Below are 19,790 nucleotides of genomic sequence, written 5' to 3' on the forward strand. Positions count from 1 at the left end.
TCGGCTCACAGATCAGACAGGCCCCCGTTTCCCATGGGGGTGCCTGCCTGCCTGTCTCTGCGGTGGGTCCCTGCCTCCTCCCCCTGACCCGCCGAGTCGCCCAGGCCTGCACGTTGGCATTGACTGCTGCTGTCTGTCCTCTCCTTGTCCAGCTGAAGTCCTTTCACAACGAGCTACTCACGCAGCTGGAGCAGAAGGTGGAGCTGGACTCCAGGTACCTCAGTGTAAGTACCTCGCCCACCCCTGCTGCACCGCCTCTCCCGCTCCCCTCAGTTGACTTTGAAGTCCTTCCCCCAGCCCCCACCCCCACCGAAGGGTTTTCAGCTTCCTGTGAGCACCCCACCCAGCGGGTTCCCCGGCCCCCACATTCCTGCCCGTTTGAGACGGAGTGCAGTCCTGGGGGTGAGCCCCGCAGGCCCGTTCCACTGCCCCCACCTGACGGCTGCTTTCACACCAAGGACGCCGTGATGGAGCCGCCCGTGGAACTTGCACAAACTCCCCCTCTGACCTGCTGTCACTGCAGCGAGTTCCTCGAGCCCTGTCCTTGCCCCGTCACATCTCCCCAGCCAGAGAAGAGCAAGGGCACCCACGTGCACAGGGGGCAGGAGGGGTGAGGCTGGCCCGGCTCCCCCAGGCCCCAGCCTCAGCTCCGGGAGCCAGGCTGCCGTGGCGTGGGCAGGGCAAGGCCTTCGCCGTGTGGTCCTCACTCGGACTCACAGCCGGGCGTTTCCCGCCATCCCTTGAGCGCCCGCCGCGGCCGTGGAGGGAGAGCCCGGAGGGGCGCGCCCACTCAGGGGCTGCTGTGTTTTGTGTTGAATCTCAGGCTGCGCTGAAGAAATACCAGACGGAGCAGAGGAACAAAGGAGACGCCCTGGACAAGTGCCAGGCCGAGCTGAAGAAGCTCCGCAAGAAGAGCCAGGGCAGCAAGAACCCTCAGAAATACTCGGACAAGGAGCTGCAGGTAGGCTGGGCTGCCTGCCGCGTGCTGGGGCCCCGGCGAGGGCCACGCAGGGCGCACACGCAGCCCCGAGTGGTGACTCATCCTCGGCGCCAGGACTCCTCGCCCTTGCAGCCGGCAGTGAAGGGGGGCTGCCCTGTCCACAAGCAGCACTCACCTCCTGTCTGCCACAGGGGGCTGAGGCCAGCCCCTCTTGATGGAGTTGGGCAGAGCCAGGTTTGCTGTCCTGGTAGGTTTTGGGGGCAGCAATGCCCCATGTCCCGGAGCTGGCAGGATAGCCGGTGTGGCCCAGGGGTCCCCTGCCCAGCCCTCACAGCGTCGGTGGGGTGCTGGATAGCTCTCCACCAAAAGAACAGAAACCCAGATGGCACGTTCCCGCCCCGTCCCTCTGCATTCCCGCCTGGGAGAGAGACCCCAGGCTGTTACTCTAAGCAACTCACGCTCACCCGCCTGGGCCAGACCTCCAGGCCTGCGGACTCTCAGCAGTCCTGCAGCGTGAGGCAGATGGCACTGGAGGGCACGGGAGGGACATGCCCTTGTGTCAGTCATGTCACTCAGCATCTCGTCCAGCATCGCAGGCGTCATGTGCTGAGCGGGGCAAGAATTTAGGACAGCACGGCCCGCGACGGGCCTGGCCCCGATACGCCCGATTCACCAGGACGCCTGGCCAGCGGCACAGATCCGGCCCAGAGCACCTGCTCTCCGAGGTCACCCCACACCGTCCTTGAGTGTGGTGGACAAGGGCAGCCCGACCTGCTGCGCCTCTCTGTGTGGGGTGTCACTGGTGGGGAGGATGGACTGGGCACTGACAGACGCGAGGCATCACCCTGTCTGTATGGCCAGCAGCCGAGTGCTAGTACGGGAGCAGGAATTCCATTACAGCCGCTGTGCCGGCTGCTACCCGCAGCGTCTTCTGTGTGTCCCTTGCAGAGTTGCAGTGACACAGTCCCTGCCTTCTGAGTGTGCCTTCCCACATTTTCGTGCGTCAACGGACCCGTCACCACCCGAAGGCCTTCCCACCTGCAGCCCTTAGATGGTGCCTCAGTGGGCGGTGCTGGAGTCATTTCCGTGAAGGAGGCCCTGGGAGTGGCATTAGGAGGCTGAGGACTAGAAACACACATGCACTGCTCATCTGGCCTTTTTCTTTTTGTCCCACCTTTGAAGCATTTTGCCGTTTTGCTTCCTGAAAGCCTTGAACAGGGAACAGCCCCGCCCCCCGCCCCACCTGGGAGGGCGGCAGCGTCCTCCGCGCTTGTGTAATTGCGTTAGAGCTCTCCCTAACGGAATCCCTGGGGGGGGAGGGCTGGTTTGGTGGCCGGGCAGAGGGGCAGCCTGTCCGGGTCCAGCCGCCCACCAGGGGACCTGGGAGCCTGCACAACCCTCTCTCGTCAAGGTCTTTTTTTAGGGTAACAGTTTAACCAAGATACAATTCACATACCATCTAACTCACCCATTTAAAGTGCACAATTCGGTGGTTTTGAGTATATTCACCGAGTCGTGCACCTGTCACCAGAGCCCGTTTTGGCATGTTTTCCACAGTACGGAAAGAAGCCCCGAGCCCGTAGCAGCCACTCCCGTGTGGCATCCCCCCAGCGGTCCCCGATCTACTGTCTGTCTCTGCACATCGTACAAATGTGGCCTTTTGCATCTGGCTTCTCACATTCAGCTTGTGTTCAGGCTTCACCCAGGTTGTCGTGTGTGTTGGGCATTTATTGTCGAGTTTCGGTGCTTCTTTCCCTTTTACGGCCGTGAGCTTGCAGGCTGCATCCTGAGCTGGGCCCTCTCCTAGAACCAGCTGGCCCTCCTGTGGCCACCTGTCTGGGAAAGGAGAGGGCCGGTGGGCTGGCGGCATGCATGGTGTTCACTCCTGCATGCTACGAAGCTACTCAGGCTGAGATCCTATCTCTGCTGAGTCATTGCGACTCTGCTGCATCTGGTTCCCAGTGGCCCACCCACCTCTGCCCACTGGGAGCCCTCTGCAGGAGAGCCCAGGTGGCCCCCCCATTCTCCCTGCTCCGCGCAGAGGTTGGGATTGCTCCCTCCGCGGTGCAGGGACTCCCCAAACCCTCATCTGTCTCTGTGGGAATTTGGAGGTCCTTTCCTCCTTGCAGAGGGCCTCCTGGCAAGTCCCCAGCTTTGCGAGTTTGACCACATCCACCCGGCCTTTCCAGCCTCTCCTTGGAGATGTCTGATGCTGACCTTTCTTCCCGTGTCCAAGGGTCACTCCACGACCGAGACTCCCCTGTGCACGGTCCCCTCGGTGCATCCCCACCGACCCCCAGGGAAGCCCTGTCACGTCCCCGTCTCTGCCCTGCCCTGCGGCTCTCCCTGCCCGGGGTTCTGGCTGAGTGGCCTCCCAGAGCTTGCTGCAGCTTCTCTTTGCCCCATGTGGCCGTCCCCCCTGTGTGGCCGTCCCCACCGTGTGACCCTCCCCACCATGTGGCCCTGGCAGTTGGGTTTGGGTCCCGGCTGCGCCGCTTTCAGCCCTGTGGTCATGACAAGCTGAGGATTCTCTCCGCCTCAGTTTCCCCACTTGTGAGATGGGGTACTTCCGCCACCCTCCTCGCTCTGAGCTCTGACAGAAAGGGCCCTCTCCTCTCGTCCGCCTTCTCCAAGCCCCGCCGCCTCTGGCCCACAACCTTCCAAGTCTTATCATGGTGATTTTTCCCAGATAACTGAGTTCCTTCTGGGAGGCGCAGGGTCCTGTATCCACACACGTCCACATAGTATGTGTTCAGTTATTTCAGTTATTTGTTTAGGGGAAGCAGAGAGACAGTCTGACCGCTGTGTGTTCTTTGCTCCCAATTGGTGTAGACCCCCCAGAGGCCGGGCTGCGCATCCTGAGTCCCTCACCCACATATGTGCTGAGGGTAGGGGGTCCATGGGGCTGACGCTCGGAGCTGGAGGGAGGCCTGGAGCCAGCTCTTGGGGTGGGTATTTGTGAGCCACCCAACAGCCTTGAGCTGCCCGGGCAGCCGAGGGTTCCTTGGCACTGGGGCCATTCCTTGTGGCTCTCGGAGCCACAGAATATCACAGTCACTAGACCCACTTGCTTCTGTCTCTTTGTGCCACTCCCATTATGTGTGCCCCTTGGCGGGTCACCAGGGACTTCAGTGGCTGTTCTTAATCCTGAAGAAGAGGTGGGAGCGGCACGTGGGCCTGTGCACTGTCCCCAGAGTGGGGAGCGGGATTCTGCGGGGAGTGGGCTCCTGTGGGGGCTGTGTCCTTGAACCCAGCAGGAGGTGGGTCGTGACCCCAGGAGGCAGGAGTGGCCTGGAGAGCCCCTCGAGTTGGCACTGCACACTGGTGGCCTTTCCCCTGCCCTTGGAGACCCTTCAGTGCTCCTGGCATCTCTTGTACGCTTCAGGGACCCTCCCCAGGGGCCTGGGCCCCCGTGCAACCCAGTGAGCAAAGCAGGCAGGTGGACACGGGTCCTGGTCCCCACAGCTGGCACAGGGGCCCTGCTGGTGGTCTCTGAGCTGCTCTTGGCGGAGGAGGTGGTGTTCCCAGACTGTCTGAGCCCCCGCGACTGCTTTTCTCAGGTGTGGGTGTGGCTGGGAGGCTCTAGCACATGGGTGCGAACGTGAGCTTGCTCAGAGCTTGGGAGAGTTGGGTAAACTTGCATGAGAGTCGTGAGCTTTGTGAGTGTGGGGCAGGCATGGGGAGGACGGGTAGGCCACGCAGAGCACCCGCCCGGCAGAGCCCCACCTGCTCTGCCCTCTCCTGCCCTGGGTGCTGCTGGGCACTGCCAGAGGCTCGCCCACCTGGGCCAGTGGCCAGGCCAGTGGCCTAAGCTGCACAGAGGACAGGCTGTGCCCAGAGCAGCGGCCGTTGCCCATGAAGTGGCGAAGGGGGTAAAAGTGATCGGACTCTGCCCCAGAGAGAGAGGAAGATGGAGGGCGTCCATCTGTCCATCTGTGGTGAGTTCCCCTGGAGCGGGAGTGGGGCACAGCGGCCACTTTCAGGAACTGCTGATAATTGAGCCTGTGTTTTGGGATTTCTGTGAAGAGAACCGGCTTTAATTATAGGTTGGAGAACAGGTGCCCGGAGGCATTTGGGTTGCTAACTAGGACGGAGGGTTCTGTGGCGGAGGAGGGGCTGCTCCCAGCACTGCCCTCACAGCCGAGGGCTCTCCCCAAGGTCGTGCGGAGGAGGCCATGGTGGACACAATCCGTGTGGGACGAGCCATGAGTCCATTGGGGTGTATCACTCTGGCCACTCTGACCTTTCTGTCCCCAGGGTCTCAGCCAAGCCTGAGTCCCCTCCATGGGCACGTGGGTATGAGTGCTCGCACTGTAGCCCGACCGCCAGGCTTCTCAAAGCTTCCAGGTGATTCTGACCAGCAGCCAGTTCCCCGGCCAGCCGGCGGCCTCCAGGGTTTCTGACTGAAGGGTCTGGGCTGGCGTGTGGCTGTCGGAGAGAGCTGCTGTTCCCAGTGGAGCTGGTCAGTTTGGGGCCAACCTGCTGGCCCCAGGGCAGAGCACCAGCGCCCAGAATGTCAGGGTTTTCGGTCCTGCTGTTGGGGAGGGCGGAAGGCCAGCCCACCCACCCCCGGGGGCTGAGGTTCCCAGGGTGCACAAAGCCGCAGGGACAACAGGGGGCCCTCCAGACCCACCTTCTCGTTCCCTCTCTGAGACTACGGCCTCGGGGGAGGAGGAGTGAGGGGCAGCCCCGGCTGGTCAGCTGGTCGTGGCACAGGAGGGTGAGGTGCGGCGTCCTGGGGATGGCGTACCCGCCGGTGCCTGCCTTAGAAAGCCATGCGTGCGGCTCTGCAGTGGCTGCGTGGAGGCTCCAGTTGGGCCTGGTGTTGACCAAGCCCAGTGGCTGTTGGCCTTCAGTCGGCCAGCGTCCCCACCCTGAGTTCATTTGTTCCGGAAGGCGCTCACACCCAGATTGCGGTCTGAGAAAGGGGAGCGATGCCTTCTATTTAAAGGGATGTGTAATTAACAAAGCAGAAACAAAATAACCATAATTTAGGTCGTCAGGGAAGATAATGGCAGAGGCTGGTCCCGTTAACGTGTGGCGTTGGACGACTTGCTGGTAGCTGTGAATCTGCTGTGCTCGGTTTTAAAAGCTCTTCAGCGATAAAGGTGTCTGTGGACAAACCCCCACCCCCACCCCCATCACCACGCGGGACGTCTCCTGTCTTTGGAGTAAAGTTACGGTCCCTGTTGGAAATAACGAGAGTGAGAAACCAGAGGTGGCATCGGTCTCCCGCGGGGACTCTTCCTGGGGGACAGGGTGACCAGGAAGGACTCTGCTCCTTTAAACCCCAGGACCTAGCTTTCCCGCCTCCCAGATGGGGGCATGGCAGCGGCTGGGCCGGCACTGGGGGGGGGCCTCCCAGACAGCACCGAGAGTGCCAAGTGACGGGGCCCTGTGCAGTTAGCATTGGGAGAGGTTTGAGGGCAGCACCAGGCACGAGCACCTGTCACTGCACCCCTGAAGTGGCCACATTGCAAATGTAAAAAGAAACAGGTGAAGTCAGTTTTAATAATTATCTCATTTAGCCGAATACAGCTAGAATGTTTTCCCACACGGAATCTTCCTAAAAATGTTAATGAGATGTTTCGCATCTTTTCCTACGAAGTCTTTGAACAGTTGTGATTTCGCACCTGCAGAGCCTCCTGGGCCCAGGGAGCAGGGGCTGCCAGGCCGGGCAGTGCCCTATGCACCGTGTGGTCCGGCCCCTCCGATTTCCAGATGAGGAAGCCGAGACCCAGCCATTTTAGCAACTTGGCAGAGGTCACCCAGCAAACCAGACATGAGAGCCCGGCCTCCAACCTCTTCCAGGTCCTGGAGGGTCAGAGAGGACCCCAGATCTGGAACAGTGTGGACCCTTAAGGGGTCACGCGCTCCCTGGCATCCACTCTGAGCCTTTGCTCAGGGGTGCCTGTGTTCTGAGACCTGTCCCCTTGACTCTTGGGTGCAGGTTGGTCTGTGGGCCTCAGCCCTTTGTCAGTGTGTCCAGCTGACTGGTGTGGACAGCAGCGGCCCCACACGCCGTCCTGGGCCTCTGTGGAGTCCTGGGCATAGGGATGCCATGGGCACACACCTACCAGCACGTGCAGAGTGCCGCTGTGCCTGTGTGCTGGGGCAGGATGTGGGCAGCTGGGATTTGTTGGCCAAGGGGTGACCCCCCCTTGCAGCCTGAGGACAGCTGTGCACCCTTTCCTAGGAAAATGGGAACCCCGGAAGCCTGCCAGAGAGGCCCCAGCTTCGTCCCTGAGGGCAGTCCCAGTACACATGCTCATATAGCCTAACGGCCAGGGTCGTGGGCACAGTGGTGTGGGTACCCCCTGCTCAGCCCCAGCCCCAGCTCCAGTCCGCTCTGAGCTCTAGTGTTTAAGGGAGACTTTAAGAGTTCTCTAATCCAGTGCTCCGCGGCCACAGCCCCTGCCACACCCATGGCCCAGCAGCTCCAGGCTTCACCTGCAGACCCCAGGCCGGCCTTCCTGGCCTTCAGCTGAGTGCCATCCCCATCAGACCAGGGAAGGGGCATAGGACTGGTCTACAGGCCCCGGGGAAGTCAGCGGCTGCCACCAGCAGGGACCTAGGGTCAGAATGCAGCCTGGGTTCTTGCTGTCCCTCCCAGGACATCACAGCTAGTCGGGTTCCCTTGTTGTCCCCTTGGAGTAAGTTACCCATGGTAACAGCTGCGTTACACTCTCATTCATAAGTGGCAGGGACCTAACGGGCAGCGTACGGTTGGCTTTTGATGGTTTTTGAGCAACGTGGGGAAGCCACAGCAGCCATATCGGGTGAGGTGGATCAAAGGCGCTGGAGTTGGTTTCAGAATGCCCCTCCCCCGCCGCTGAGTCACCGGCTTGCTTTGGAGGGAAGAGGAGACATATGTTCTGGTCACTTTTGTCTTCTTGGATTACAGGGCTGTTCAGCCCAGGGTGACTAAGTGGGAGCAGCCTGTGGGTCTTAAATGTTCTCAGCTGGGTGTTTCTATAGTGCTGTCGCCATAGCACCCTCTAAGTGGGAGGGGGGGAGCAGGCAAAGGCAGGGCGACCAGGACCCGGGGGGCGGGCTCAGGCTCGGGCCACTCAGCGGCCTGTTGCTAAGTCGAGGTGTAGCAGGCCAAGTGATGTCTTCTGCACTTTTCCAGAGAGTTTGAACACTCCTCCACTTTGGGGGGTGTCCCTGCCCACACAGTGGCCTGGAGCCTGTGGAAGTGGGGTGTCCTCCCACCCCCGCCCCATCCCCTCGAGGGGTGAAGCTCTCAGTTGGCCTAGATTTCCATGTTCTGCCTGGTGAAGTTGTGGTCGCTCGCTGCAAGGAGCTCGCATCCTGCAGGAGGTCAGGACATCTGCTCCTCGAGGAAGTGGTGGCTGCGTGTCCCCGCCGGCTGGGCCCTACCCTGGCCAGAGTGCTCGGTGCTGGGGCTCGGGGCAGAGGCACAGCCTAGGACCCCTCGGCTGTCGCATCCTCACGGCCCCCACCTGGGCGGCCATCCCTTGGGGTTGCTCTCCTGCAGGCATGGTCCCCAGGGAGACGCGAAGTGGCCCCCACAGCCCCTGAGCGAGCTGTGTTCTCCACCAAAGCTTCTGTCTCCCACTTGAGACCTGTGTCGCTCCAGCTGGTCACCAGGCTCGTTTGAGTAAATGGAAATCTTCAAACGCCACACCCTTCCCTGCTCTTGAAGCTGCCAGGCCCCGCTAATGAGGCCAGCGCAGTGCCTGCGCGTCCAGCAAGGGTTTCTCTCCACTCCAGGGAGTGGGGAGCTGATGTGAAAGACGTGACCGCAGCCTGGAAACCCAGAAACCGTGGGCAGGCCGGCCGGGCGTCCCAGGGGTCCGGGCTCGGAAGGAGCTGTTCTCAACAGTGAGCTCAGGGCCAACACACCCAGGGGGCCTCGCGTCCCGGTTTACGCCGCTGTCCTGCGTAACCGTTCGGAGCTGGGCCTTTCCTTCTCCAAAGGCCCCGTTTAGATGACAGCTGGCATGGAGGCCACCGCTCTGCGCGGCCTTTCCCCCAAGGCCACCTGCAGCTTTTCTCAGCACTTCAGCCCGTCTCACTTCAGCGTCTCCACATGCCTGGCTCACCTGAGCCCTGTACCTCCCAGACCTGGCCGCCACTGGAGGTGGTGGGGACTCTGGAGTAGCCCCCAGGGAGGGTAGGAGGTGGTGACACAAGGTCAGGGGTGGGTTGGAGTTTTCCGGGAGGGGGCGGTGTGAAACCCCGATCTTCTCCCAGAACCTCACAGAGGCATCACCCCTGGCTGCCCCCTTAGAGGCTCGTGGTCACCAAGCCCTTATGTGTGTGAACGTGGGGACCAAGGAGGTGTCCTTGTCACGGGCTGGTTGACACCTCTAAGGTGTCCCGACCACTGATGCCCCTGACAGTTCCCGGTGGGGTGGGGGTGTAGGACAGTCATGAAGCAGGGCCAGCGAGGACTTTCCAGGCAGCTGCAGTCCAGGGGAGGGTGGTGGTTTGTTGATGGGATCTGGGGGTGGGGGCGCCAGGAGTGTGCATCTGTTGTCCTCTCTCCATGCCCGTGCCTCTGTCTCCCTAAGTAAACCCTAGCCCTTCCGGGCCCTTCTCTCCAGAGGGTGTTCCCAGCCCCCGGCCTCTGGGCCTTCTAGCAGAGGTGGGGTGTGAGTGGTCCCCTGGGTGGGCAGGGGCCCTACACCACTGCAGCTGGGTGGCACACCCCACTGCATGGCCTTGCTCACTGTGCCCTGCACAGGCCCCCAGGGCACCCCAAACCTGCAGGCTCACTTCCCTGCTTCCTGCAGGAGCCGCTGTGCAAGGTGCAGGGGAGGTTCTGTGGGAGTAGGCGTAGGAGGCACTGGTAGGCACGCACATTTCGTAACCAGAGGAAAAGTACTCTGAGCTGCTGGGGTGGGGGAGGCGGAGGGGGAGGAGGTGAGCAGAGCTGAGCCGCGAGGAAAGCCTATCCTGGAGGCCGCTTGCCTGTGTTCAGACTTTTCTCCAGGGTTGGCCAGGCTCACTCTCCAGGTGCCATCGCGGGTCCCCGAGGCTGGGGCCTGCCTTGTTCCCTGGGGGTGTGGCCTTGGTCTGGGGTTGGGTAGTTATTTTGAGGCCCATTTAAGCTGCCCTCCCCGGGCGGTAGGAGGTGAAGTTCATTGTGGGGAGGTGGGTGGTCTGCAGAGGTAGAGGGAGCGGGGTCCCAAGGTCTGGTGATGGGGCTGGGTAGGTCCTGCCTTGGAGTGGTGTGACTCACTCCTGCTGGCAGAGCCTGCACTGGTGGCAGCGTTAGGGCTGGGCCTCACCCCTCCAGCTGAGCGCTGCTGTGAGGGGAGGTGGCAGAAACAGCCTGCTCTTTGCTCTTCCTCCAGCCGCCCACCCAGGCTTGGCACCACCCACACATGCTGAATCAGCTGGCGGGGGAGGCCGTGAGTCAGATGGGGGAGGCTGCCCCTTGAGGCCTGGGCTTGCCCCTGCCGGAGATCAGGGCTGCTCCAGGGAAGAACGGATTCTGCGAAAGCCGCTCCCGGACAGCGATCCCAGCAGCCTGTGGTCAGCACCCCATGTAGACAGTCTGCTCAGGGTGTGGGGAGAGCGGGAAGGAGAGGCCCGACAGGAAGGGAGCTGCAGGCGGGATCCCACAGGCCCCGCACACAGATGCACCAGGGGGCTCTGCAGGCCCCCACAGGTGTGTATCTGGGCTCCTGCCCCCCCAACCCCCCACGATGGCCGCCCACGGTCTTTCCTGCACTTTGTTACACAAAGTTTCACCTGCAAAATCAGAACATTGCGGTGTGCCCCAGCATCGAGTGGTGTCTCCTGCACTCTGTGCCAACCCCTCGGGTTTGGGTGTGAATTAGTCATTGTGGAACACCCAGTGCTCGCTGTTCCACTGTCAGGGTGGTTTTACATGGCTGGAATCAGGATCCCCAGGAGGGGTCACACAGCCACATATTGCCACCAGATCTCACCGAGTAATCCACCAGCATGGTTCCCGTGTGTGTGGCTGTCAGGGTTCAGAGGGGGTGACAGCGTCAGGGGATGTGTCCCCAGGGGACAGAGGCACTGCTGGCATAAGGCTGCCATGCTGTAATTTCTACTACAATTCCATTGGCCAAGCCAGTCACGTGGCCAAGCCCTGCACCAATGGACAAGTTGGGAGGTATACTCCACGTCCGGTGGGCGGGGCCAGCAGTCACACCTGTGAGGAGAGCAGTGGTTCCCCTTCTGCCGCTGGCCTCTCTGGCACTTTCCATCCCAACTTGCCCTTCCCCTTTCCTTTTCCTCCCTGCTGCTCACTTGTCAAAATGCTGGTCCTCTGGCCAGTGGCCTCCTACAGTCACAGTTTGTGTGTGCTGTTTTTTAATGACTCTTAATTTTGTTAACACACTCAACGTGAAATTGACTGTTTGTACCATTTTTAAGTTGCGGGGCATGAAGTACAGTCGCATTGTTGTGCAGCCATCACCACCATCCGACTCCAGAACTTCATCACCCCAAACGGACACTCTGTCCCCACTGGACACCAACCCCCACTCCTCTTCCCCCAAGCCCTGCCCACCCTCGCACTTCCTGTCCCTTGAGTCCACTCCTCTAGCCTTGGGCCATCTTGAATGTGTCCCTGGGATCTGGCGTTTCTGGAAATTGGTATTTGGATGTGGAGGCTGGTCAGGTTGAGGTGGTTTTCATTTGAGGCTTTTGCTAGAACCCTTCATGGGTGAGTGTTCATTGGGCAGCCCCGAATGGCTGGACCTGACAGACGTGGGTGTTGGGGGCAACAGAGTGGCCCCGTCGGGAGCCCTGGTGGTGGGCGGTGGGAATGGAGGGAGGTGCTCACCGCTTTCCCCAGGTCCAAGGGTGGCTCAGTTGCCTGCTTTTGTGAGGCCGCCTTGTTTGTTTCTGCAGATTCTCAGCCTCTCAAGGTAGCACCGGGGTGGGCACTCAGGTAGCTGCGAGCGGGAAGGTGTGTGACCCTGCTCTCTGTGCGGCTCCTTCCCCCAAGCTCTTCCTCCTCCCAGGACTGTGAGCCGGCATGGCCCCGGCAACCCACCCTCAGGTGCTGGGCTCCCTGCCCCCGAGGTGACCTCGTTCCATCCTCTCCATGAACTCACTTCCCAGGCTGTCACCTCAGCCTGTAGTTGTCTGGAGAACAGCCACCAAGGGATCTTACCTGTCTTCTGCACCCCACCCCACCCCAGATCTGGGAACTAGGTGGGGAACGAGCTGAGAGAAGCCGTGTGGCCTTCCCTCTGGCAGGGCTCTCCTCGGGCAGTGGAAGGCAGGGCCTCCCGTGTCCCGTCTCTGACCTTCCCGTGGCTCCCATTTGAGCTGAGACATAGAGGTACTGGAAACACCCACATCCACAGGCCAAGGGAATGCCAGCAAGGCAGGAGGACGGAGAAGTGCGCGCCCTTGGCACTGACGTTCTTGGGCCGTGGCCTTAGGGAGGAGCTGGCCTGACCCCTGGCCTGGGCACGCAACACGCCCTCTTGGGAAAAGCCCCATGGAGATGAGCCTGACCACTCTGTGGACGGTCTGCCGGGCCCTCCTGCTGGAGGCAGGACCACGGGCAGCCCAAGGCATGAGAGGCAAATGTGCTCTGAGTGGCCCCAGAACGCCACCCGTTTGCAGCCACCACTCTGCAAGAACGAGGTGTTGTTGAACAAACCGGTGGGGCTGCCCAGAATGGACGCGATCGGGTATTGTCCTTCCCCGTCTCATCTGTGCCCACCCTCTCTCCCACCCCCCAGTACATTGATGCAATCAGCAGCAAGCAGGGAGAGCTGGAGAGTCACGTGTCCGACGGCTACAAGACAGCGCTCACCGAGGAGAGGAGGAGGTTCTGCTTCCTGGTGGAGAAGCAGTGTGCCGTGGCCAAGAACTCCGCTGCCTACCACTCCAAGGTGAGACTGCTCGCCGCCTGTCGGGCCTCCCGGGAACAGGCAGGTCCGGCCTTGAGCTGAATGTCATACGGTGCAGAACATCCCCATGCATTTCAATTTCCCCAGGGAGAGAGTTCTAGAAGGAGAGTTACCAGGCCAAAGGCTGCAAATGTTTTTAAGACTCCCATTAGAAATTGGCCAGGTGCTTTTCTGAGAATGGTCACACCGACATCCTAAGGACGAGCTCCTCTGAGGGGCTGCAGTGCCAAGAACCCCAGGTAGAGGCCAGCTTAGCTCCTGGGGCCAGCAAGACCCACAGTCCACAGGAAGGAGCTGGAACATTCCAGAACATTGAGCTTGAAATGTGTGGTCAGGCAGTCAAGCTGATGAGGGAGGCCCTGGTTCATGTCCTTTTTCCATAAGGGGGTTTTCAGGGTCAGCGGGACCACACACACGCTCACACTCACACTCACACTCACACACACTCGGCTTCTGGTCCCCACGGCCAGTCTACCAAGGAGACAGATGCCCTCCTTCCATGGAGAGGCTCTTGCCTGCATGGACCCGTCTGAGGGCTGCTGTCAAAGGTACAAAACAAGGACAACGGCGGGACCTGCGTCCCCTGTGGGAGCCGGGAGGACTCACTGGCAGCCGTGGCGTGGCAGAGGGCTGTGTTCGGGGCAGACGCTGCACCGCCCACGTGGCCCCAGGCGGGCTGCGGTGGGCGTGTGCGCCCTCTGGTGGCAGCCAGGCCCTGTAGTGGGTCAGGGAGAGTCAGGGCCCATTTGTGCTGCAGGCAGGAAATCCATTGTCCTCTGGGGCACTTCAGAGAGGTGACAGCTGACTTCACAGGGAGCTGGGCCCGCCCCCACGGGCGGGTTTAGAGAGTACAGGCCCCTGGCCTGGGGCACAAGGGCACCAGGGCCTCCCAGCCTGTGCCCAGCCGCCCGCTTGGCATTTCCCTGGTGCATGGATTTGGACCCTACAATGACAGGAGCTTCGTTTCCCTTGGGAGCCCTGGGCCTTACTTACATCTCAGACCTGAAGCCACTCAGGGGCAGCGCCCTGACCCTGGGTTTGTCCCCTCTGGTGCTGGGTCCCTGCTGGCCATTGTCACCACCACCCCAGACCCATCAACCATTTATTTCAACCAGGAGCCAGATAGTAAAGATTTTCGGTTCTGGCCGTAGCCTGTGGAAGCTGCCACAGGTGACGTGTAAACGAACAGATGTGGTTCCAGTCCAATCGTACTGACCAAGCTGGCTTCCAGCCCTGGGGCGTGGTGTGCTGGCTCCTGGTCTAAGCCACCTGTGGTACAGGGGCCACTGCTTGCTCAGAAGGGCTGTTTCTCCGGCGTCCCTTAGATGCCCCATGCAGGAGCCCCTCCCCAGCCAGTCAGCCTGGCCTGGCTGCAGCTGGCCCTTCCCCACGGTCCCTTCCCTGTCCTTCCTGGTATCTTGAGGTTTGTCTGTGGAAGGTCTGGCCATTCTGTAGCTAACCGAGGGAGCCCCAGTCGTGTCTCCTTCCTCGGGCCCTGGGGAGGCCCCCGCAGGGCCAGGCCTTGGTGTGATCTCGTTCCTGCTGGTCCCTCAACTGCACGGCTCACTGGAGCAGACCAGTTCCTTTCCCGGGTTGGGGGTCAGGGACCCTCAGGTGTGGCTCATGTGGCGGGGAGGTCCTGCTGGTGAAGAACCGCCGTCTGCCCCAGCCAGGTGTGCCCTCCTGGGATGGGGATGTCATGTCAGGAGCCTGCTGGTGTGGCCGTGAGGTCAGCGCAGGCCCTGTAGGGAGGGGCCCCGGGATGTGCCCCGATGCAGTGCGCCCTGACCCCCACCTGTCCCACTGTCTGCTTCAGGGCAAGGAGCTGCTGGCACAGAAGCTGCCGCTGTGGCAACAGGCCTGCGCCGACCCCGGCAAGATCGCAGACCGCGCCGCCCAGCTGGTGCAGCAGATGGTCAGCAGCAATGGCGCCCTGTCGGCCTCCAAGTCCAGCCTGGTCATCTCAGACCCCATTCCAGGGGCCAAGCCCCTGCCGGTGCCCCCCGAGCTGGCCCCATTTGTGGGGGTGAGTCCTCAGCCTCCGGAAAGCGTTACGGGTGTGGGAGGAGTGCCCCCCTGGTCAGAGCGCCTCTGCTGGGGACGAGGGGCTCGCCTTGCTGCCCGGGCCCTCCTGCAACCCCGTGCCCTTGCCGCCCCTTCTCCACAGCGACTGTCTGCTCAGGACAACACACCCATCATGAATGGTGTCTCGGGCCCCGACGGCGAGGACTACAGCCCCTGGGCTGACCGCAAGGTGGTCCAGCCCAAGGCCACGTCTCCTCCGCAGCCTCAGACCAAGCTGAGCGACTCCTACTCCAACACGCTGCCCGTGCGCAAGAGTGTGGCCCCGAAAAACAGCTATGCCACCAGTAAGGGCCCCCCGGGGGTGGGGCTGGGGCCCCGGACCATCTGAAGTGCCTAAGATACCCCCCAGGGGAGGTCAGGGACTGCAAGGCTCACGTGTGTACACATGCGTGTGCAGCACCCTGGGCACCCCTTTGGGACTTCATTCTGGACCCTGGAGCTTCACGGGGCTCCCGTTAGGTCTGGCAAGCAGTGGAGCCATTCTCCGGGGCAGGTGGGAGTGGTGGGGAGGGCGTTAGTTGACAATGGGAAAGCTCCTGGCCGCTGGGCCCCTGGGACTCGCTCTCACTCCTTCCCCCACTGCCAAGAGCCCGGCCTGAGGGTCTCCTGATTAGCAGGAGGAAAGCAGAGGCTCAGGGCACAGTTAGTGACCGGTCTGCGTTGCTCCGTGCCCTTAGCACCCAGTCATTCCAGGAGCAGAGTCCACACAGCCTGGAGGCCTGGCGCGTGTCCACCAGGATGGGCGGTCCATCTCCAGGCCTGCCCAGGGCTTCTAGTGTCTTCCCACGGGGTTGTGGAGGGATGGCAGGGTGACCGCACCCCTTGCTCCTGCGTGGGCGGAGCGTGCCCTCACATCTGCCCTGTGTCCCCAGCTGAGAACAAGACGCTGCCCCGCTCCAGCTCCATGGCAGCCGGCCTGGAACGCAATGGTCGCACGCGGGTGAAGGCCATTTTCTCCCATGCGGCCGGCGACAACAGCACCCTGCTGAGCTTCAAGGAGGGTGACCTCATCACCCTGCTGGTGCCTGAGGCCCGGGATGGCTGGCACTACGGCGAGAGCGAGAAGACCAAGATGTGAGCGCCTTCCTGGGCGGCGGCGTGGGACGGGGCAGGGCGGCCGCCCTTTATGCGTCACTGGCATCGGCCCCCTGACCCTGGGCCCCCGGGGGCTCTGGGTCCTTCTTAGACTGACTATCGGGGTCTACATTTCTGCCATAGAAAACTGGGCGGCACAGACACCTAGCAGGGCTTCTCGTCCACGGCGCAGCCTCCGTGGCCGGCCCCGCTCTCGCATTCCTCACTCTCTACGTCTCTTAACTTGGCCCAGGGCCCTGAGTGTCCACTGCTTTCCCTGCTGTCAGCATGTGGCTTCCCGTGGGTAGAGGCCAGCCTTCCACCCAAAGCCTTTCTGCCGCCCCTTTGTCTCCTGGGCAGAGCTGGGGTCCGAGAAATCACATCGAGTCTGACGGACCACGCCTTCACGGCAGCTGAATTTGTTGCCCAGAGGCTGTGTCAACATCTCGCTCTTGCTCGACCTCGACCTTGGGGCTGCCCAGTCAGGGGCTCCACCCTCCCGTGGCCACCACTGTTGTCTGGGTGTGTCTGTTGGCGAGATGGGAGACCCCACGGGGGCAGAATCAGCCCTGACACTTGCCTGCCCTAACCAGGGAGGAGGGCAGCTTGCTCTGGCCTCAGGCAGCCGCCACGCTGGGAGGAGCTGAGAGCAGGGACCCTACCCTGGTGGGACCCCTCTGTTCCCAAATTCACACCTGCCTCCCTCCCTGGCACCTCCTCTGGTGTTGGCGCCATGGCTCGACATGTGACCACTTGGGACTGAGGCCAGAAACCAGCCCTCCTGTCGAAGCAGCGGGAGCTCAGCTGGGGTCCCCAGCCTCCCAGTGAAGGCAGCCCCCATCCAGGATGGGGCAGCTCAGAGCTGATGTACAGTCGGGGTGCAGGCTGCCGTCCCCTAGTCTCCCCGGAGCACCCACATACGCCCCCTCCACAAACACACAGCCAGGCCAAGGAAGCGGTGGGTTGGGGCCCCAGCACGCTCTCACCTGGGCCGTCTGTTCCAGGCGAGGCTGGTTCCCCTTCTCCTACACCAGAGTCCTGGACAGCGATGGCAGCGACAGGTTACACATGAGGTGAGAGTGCTGACTCGGGTGGTTGGTCCTTAGCTCTGGAGAGGGGCTGAGGTGACAATGGGCACTATGGACAGGCTCCTCTCAGAACAGCCCCAAGCTCTCTGGGCACAAAGAGCTCTGCTGGGCTTCCAGTCCCTTCTGTCCCCCAGCAGAGCTGCCCCCACAGCCCAGCGTGCTATATACATTTGAGGCCCTGGGGTTCATGGGTGTGGAGATGCTTTGTGAGGGGTTCTGCGATCCCTGGGGGGGTCACCGGGTGCTGTGTGGGGCAGCTCTGTTCATTGGCCCATTGGGGTCGGGGCTCTCCTTGCCCTATGCTGGGCCCGGGCTCATACCCCTGCTGCCATCTCCTGCAGGCAGGGTATGCGGAGGGAACCCCAGCCACCTCCCATGAGTCCCCCAGACCCTCCTGGCCTTCAGGAGAGCAGGAGACTGGCTGCTGGGGCCGCAGAGGGGCTGAGCGGCTGCAGGGAGGTGGGGTCGCTGTAGGACCCAGCCCCACCAAGCCTTCTGGATTGTCCTCGCACACCTTCATGCCCAGTTCCAAGGAAGGGGACCCCAGGGCCAGTGTGCCTGCCACCCAGGCCCCTGACAGCAACTTTCTGTCACCCCATCCTTGAGGGGCCAAGCGAGGTGTGGGGGCGGTGGGGCCTGGCCCTGCCTGAGCACTGTCCCTCGCCGTGTCCCACAGCCTCCAGCAAGGGAAGAGCAGCAGCACTGGCAATCTCCTGGACAAGGACGATCTGGCGCTGCCGCCCCCCGACTATGGCACGTCGTCCCGAGCCTTCCCCACGCAGACAGCCAGCACCTTCAAGCAGCGGCCCTACAGCGTGGCCGTGCCCGCCTTCTCCCAGGTGAGCCAGGGAGGGGTCCGGGTCCCCAGGGACTGCCAGGTTCAGGGTTGGGCCTCACGTCTGCACCTGGCTATGGCCACCTATGGACCGCTGCCCTCCGCACACTCAGGGCTCCAGAGAAGACACGGCGCCCCCCCCCCCCCGCTGCCCTGCCCTCGGGCTGGGGTGTCACTGGCTCTGACCCTGCTCTGGACACTGCCTCTCGGGAGGAGCCTGGGCACCACGGAGGACCTGGTACCCAGGACTCTCTCCCTGAGAGCCGCAGGGCTCTTCAATCAGGGGTCCAAGTGTGGAGCTGGGTGCTGCCACTCTGGGCTGGGACCTTCAGCGAGGACTGACCCGGCCTGGGGAGGAGTGGCGCCTCAGGGTCACAGGGCCAGCCTGCTGGGCAGTGAGCTGCTCTGGTCCCATCCAGCCCTGCCCAGGCCTTGTAGCATAAATGCCCAGGCCTGGAGGGGTCTGACCACTGCTCCCGGCTCTCACTTCCTGGTCTCTGGGTTCAGTTCTGGTGCTGAGAGAGCTGAGGAGGGCCTCCCCAACACCCCTCGAGGGCCCTGGGGCCAGGCCAGGTGGGCAGAGACATGGCAGCTAGCCAGAGCCCAGCCCCCAGCCCCACGCCCAGGGGTTCCCCTCCTGGGGCAGGGGCACTGTCCCCAGGGCCAGGAAGTTGCAGCTGGGGTCTGGGGGCTCAGGGACGATCTGCCCAGGGGGCCAGCCCAGGTTTGCTTGAGGCGGGCCTGCCGGTGACCATGCGCTGTCGCCGTCCTCCCCACGTCGGCCTGTCAGCCACCTGTCGGTTGCCCCCTCTCCTCTAACATCACTGGTTTGGGTTCCTGGGGAGCCCCTGTACCTGACCTGAAACTGCCAGCTAGTGCCAACCTCACCTGCTCAGGTGTTCTACCCCTTGACCTGCAGGTGCTTTCCCGCCTGTGGTACTTTCTGGACCCCTGCCCACCTGCCACAGGAGACGTGTGTGGAAGGGGTTCAGAACCCTTGTGTGCATCATGAGTGTGAGGTCACACAGTCCAGTCGGTTGCTGGCCGGACAAGGTGTCCCCATGAATTTGGGGGGTTCACCTCTGTTGGGGGGCAGGGTCCCTATGTGCCCTTGGCAGCAGGCTGCACTGCACACACTGAGGTCAGGACAGGCACCTGTCCAGCCAGCCCCTGCTGCAGACCCTGCCTCACCCTCTGGGACCCCCAGGCTGACCTGTGCTGCGTTTCCTCCCCAGGGTCTGGATGACTACGGGGCACGGGCCGTGAGCAGGTAAGGGCTTGCTGAGTCGTCCTGGGGAACTGTGGGCAGTGGGGAGCTGTCCCTTGGCTGATCTGGGGCGGCCCCACAGGCTTGTTCCCTGGGAGCCTGGCTAGAGATGGTGCAGACCCCACTCCATGTCAGAGCGCGGGGGGCCTGGGTACCCGTTTTCTGTCCCCCAGCCTACAGCCCCCCGGGCGTCTGAGGGGCAGGCCCTTCGGACAGGGTGCTCTGTCCTGAGTCAGTGGCCCAGGGCCCTGAGGCGTCGCCGGGTGGGAGACGGCCCCACCTGGAGCTGTCTGCACTCGCAGGAAGCAGGCGTTTCTGCATGAGCCCTGCCTGGCCGTGCTACCCGACGTTCTGGGCTCCCATTCTTTCCCAGCCCACGGCCACTGCAGGAGCCCCCCACCTCGTTCTTTAGCGGCCCTTCTTCTTCCTGGCTCATCCACTCTCGGCCAGGAGGGAGGCGGTCCACCCACCCCTGGCTCGTCTCCCCAGAACCAGTCCAGGCCGGCAGGGACAGGGAGTGGCTGCTGCCTCCGGTGCCTGTCCCCTCCCCGGAGTCTGCCCTCTCATCCTGGCTCCGGGGCCTCTGTCACCCCTCCCCCAGGGCCAGCTGGCCTGGTGGCCAGCC

General features: G+C 62.5%; 1 protein-coding gene across 4 annotated transcripts in view; it reads left to right on the forward strand.

Annotated features, from left to right (window-relative positions):
* BAIAP2 (BAR/IMD domain containing adaptor protein 2) overlaps positions 1-19,790 on the forward strand; it is a 65,654-nt gene that overhangs the window by 39,392 nt on the left and 6,472 nt on the right. For 3 of the 4 annotated variants that reach the window (XM_033090178.1, XM_033090176.1, XM_033090177.1), the window contains exons 5-13: positions 153-224; positions 824-961; positions 12,646-12,798; positions 14,633-14,842; positions 14,984-15,185; positions 15,774-15,975; positions 16,980-17,048; positions 17,740-17,902; positions 19,134-19,168. In XM_033090178.1, the coding sequence (XP_032946069.1) occupies positions 153-224; positions 824-961; positions 12,646-12,798; positions 14,633-14,842; positions 14,984-15,185; positions 15,774-15,975; positions 16,980-17,048; positions 17,740-17,902; positions 19,134-19,168 (1,244 nt within the window). Of the gene's footprint in view, positions 1-152; positions 225-823; positions 962-4,566; positions 4,879-12,645; positions 12,799-14,632; positions 14,843-14,983; positions 15,186-15,773; positions 15,976-16,979; positions 17,049-17,739; positions 17,903-19,133; positions 19,169-19,790 lie in introns of those variants that run through there. The other variant, XM_033090179.1, reaches the window with a different exon arrangement.

The sequence above is a fragment of the Rhinolophus ferrumequinum genome, chromosome 21, assembly GCF_004115265.2.
Source record: "Rhinolophus ferrumequinum isolate MPI-CBG mRhiFer1 chromosome 21, mRhiFer1_v1.p, whole genome shotgun sequence".
NCBI classification, from domain to species: Eukaryota; Metazoa; Chordata; class Mammalia; order Chiroptera; family Rhinolophidae; genus Rhinolophus; species Rhinolophus ferrumequinum.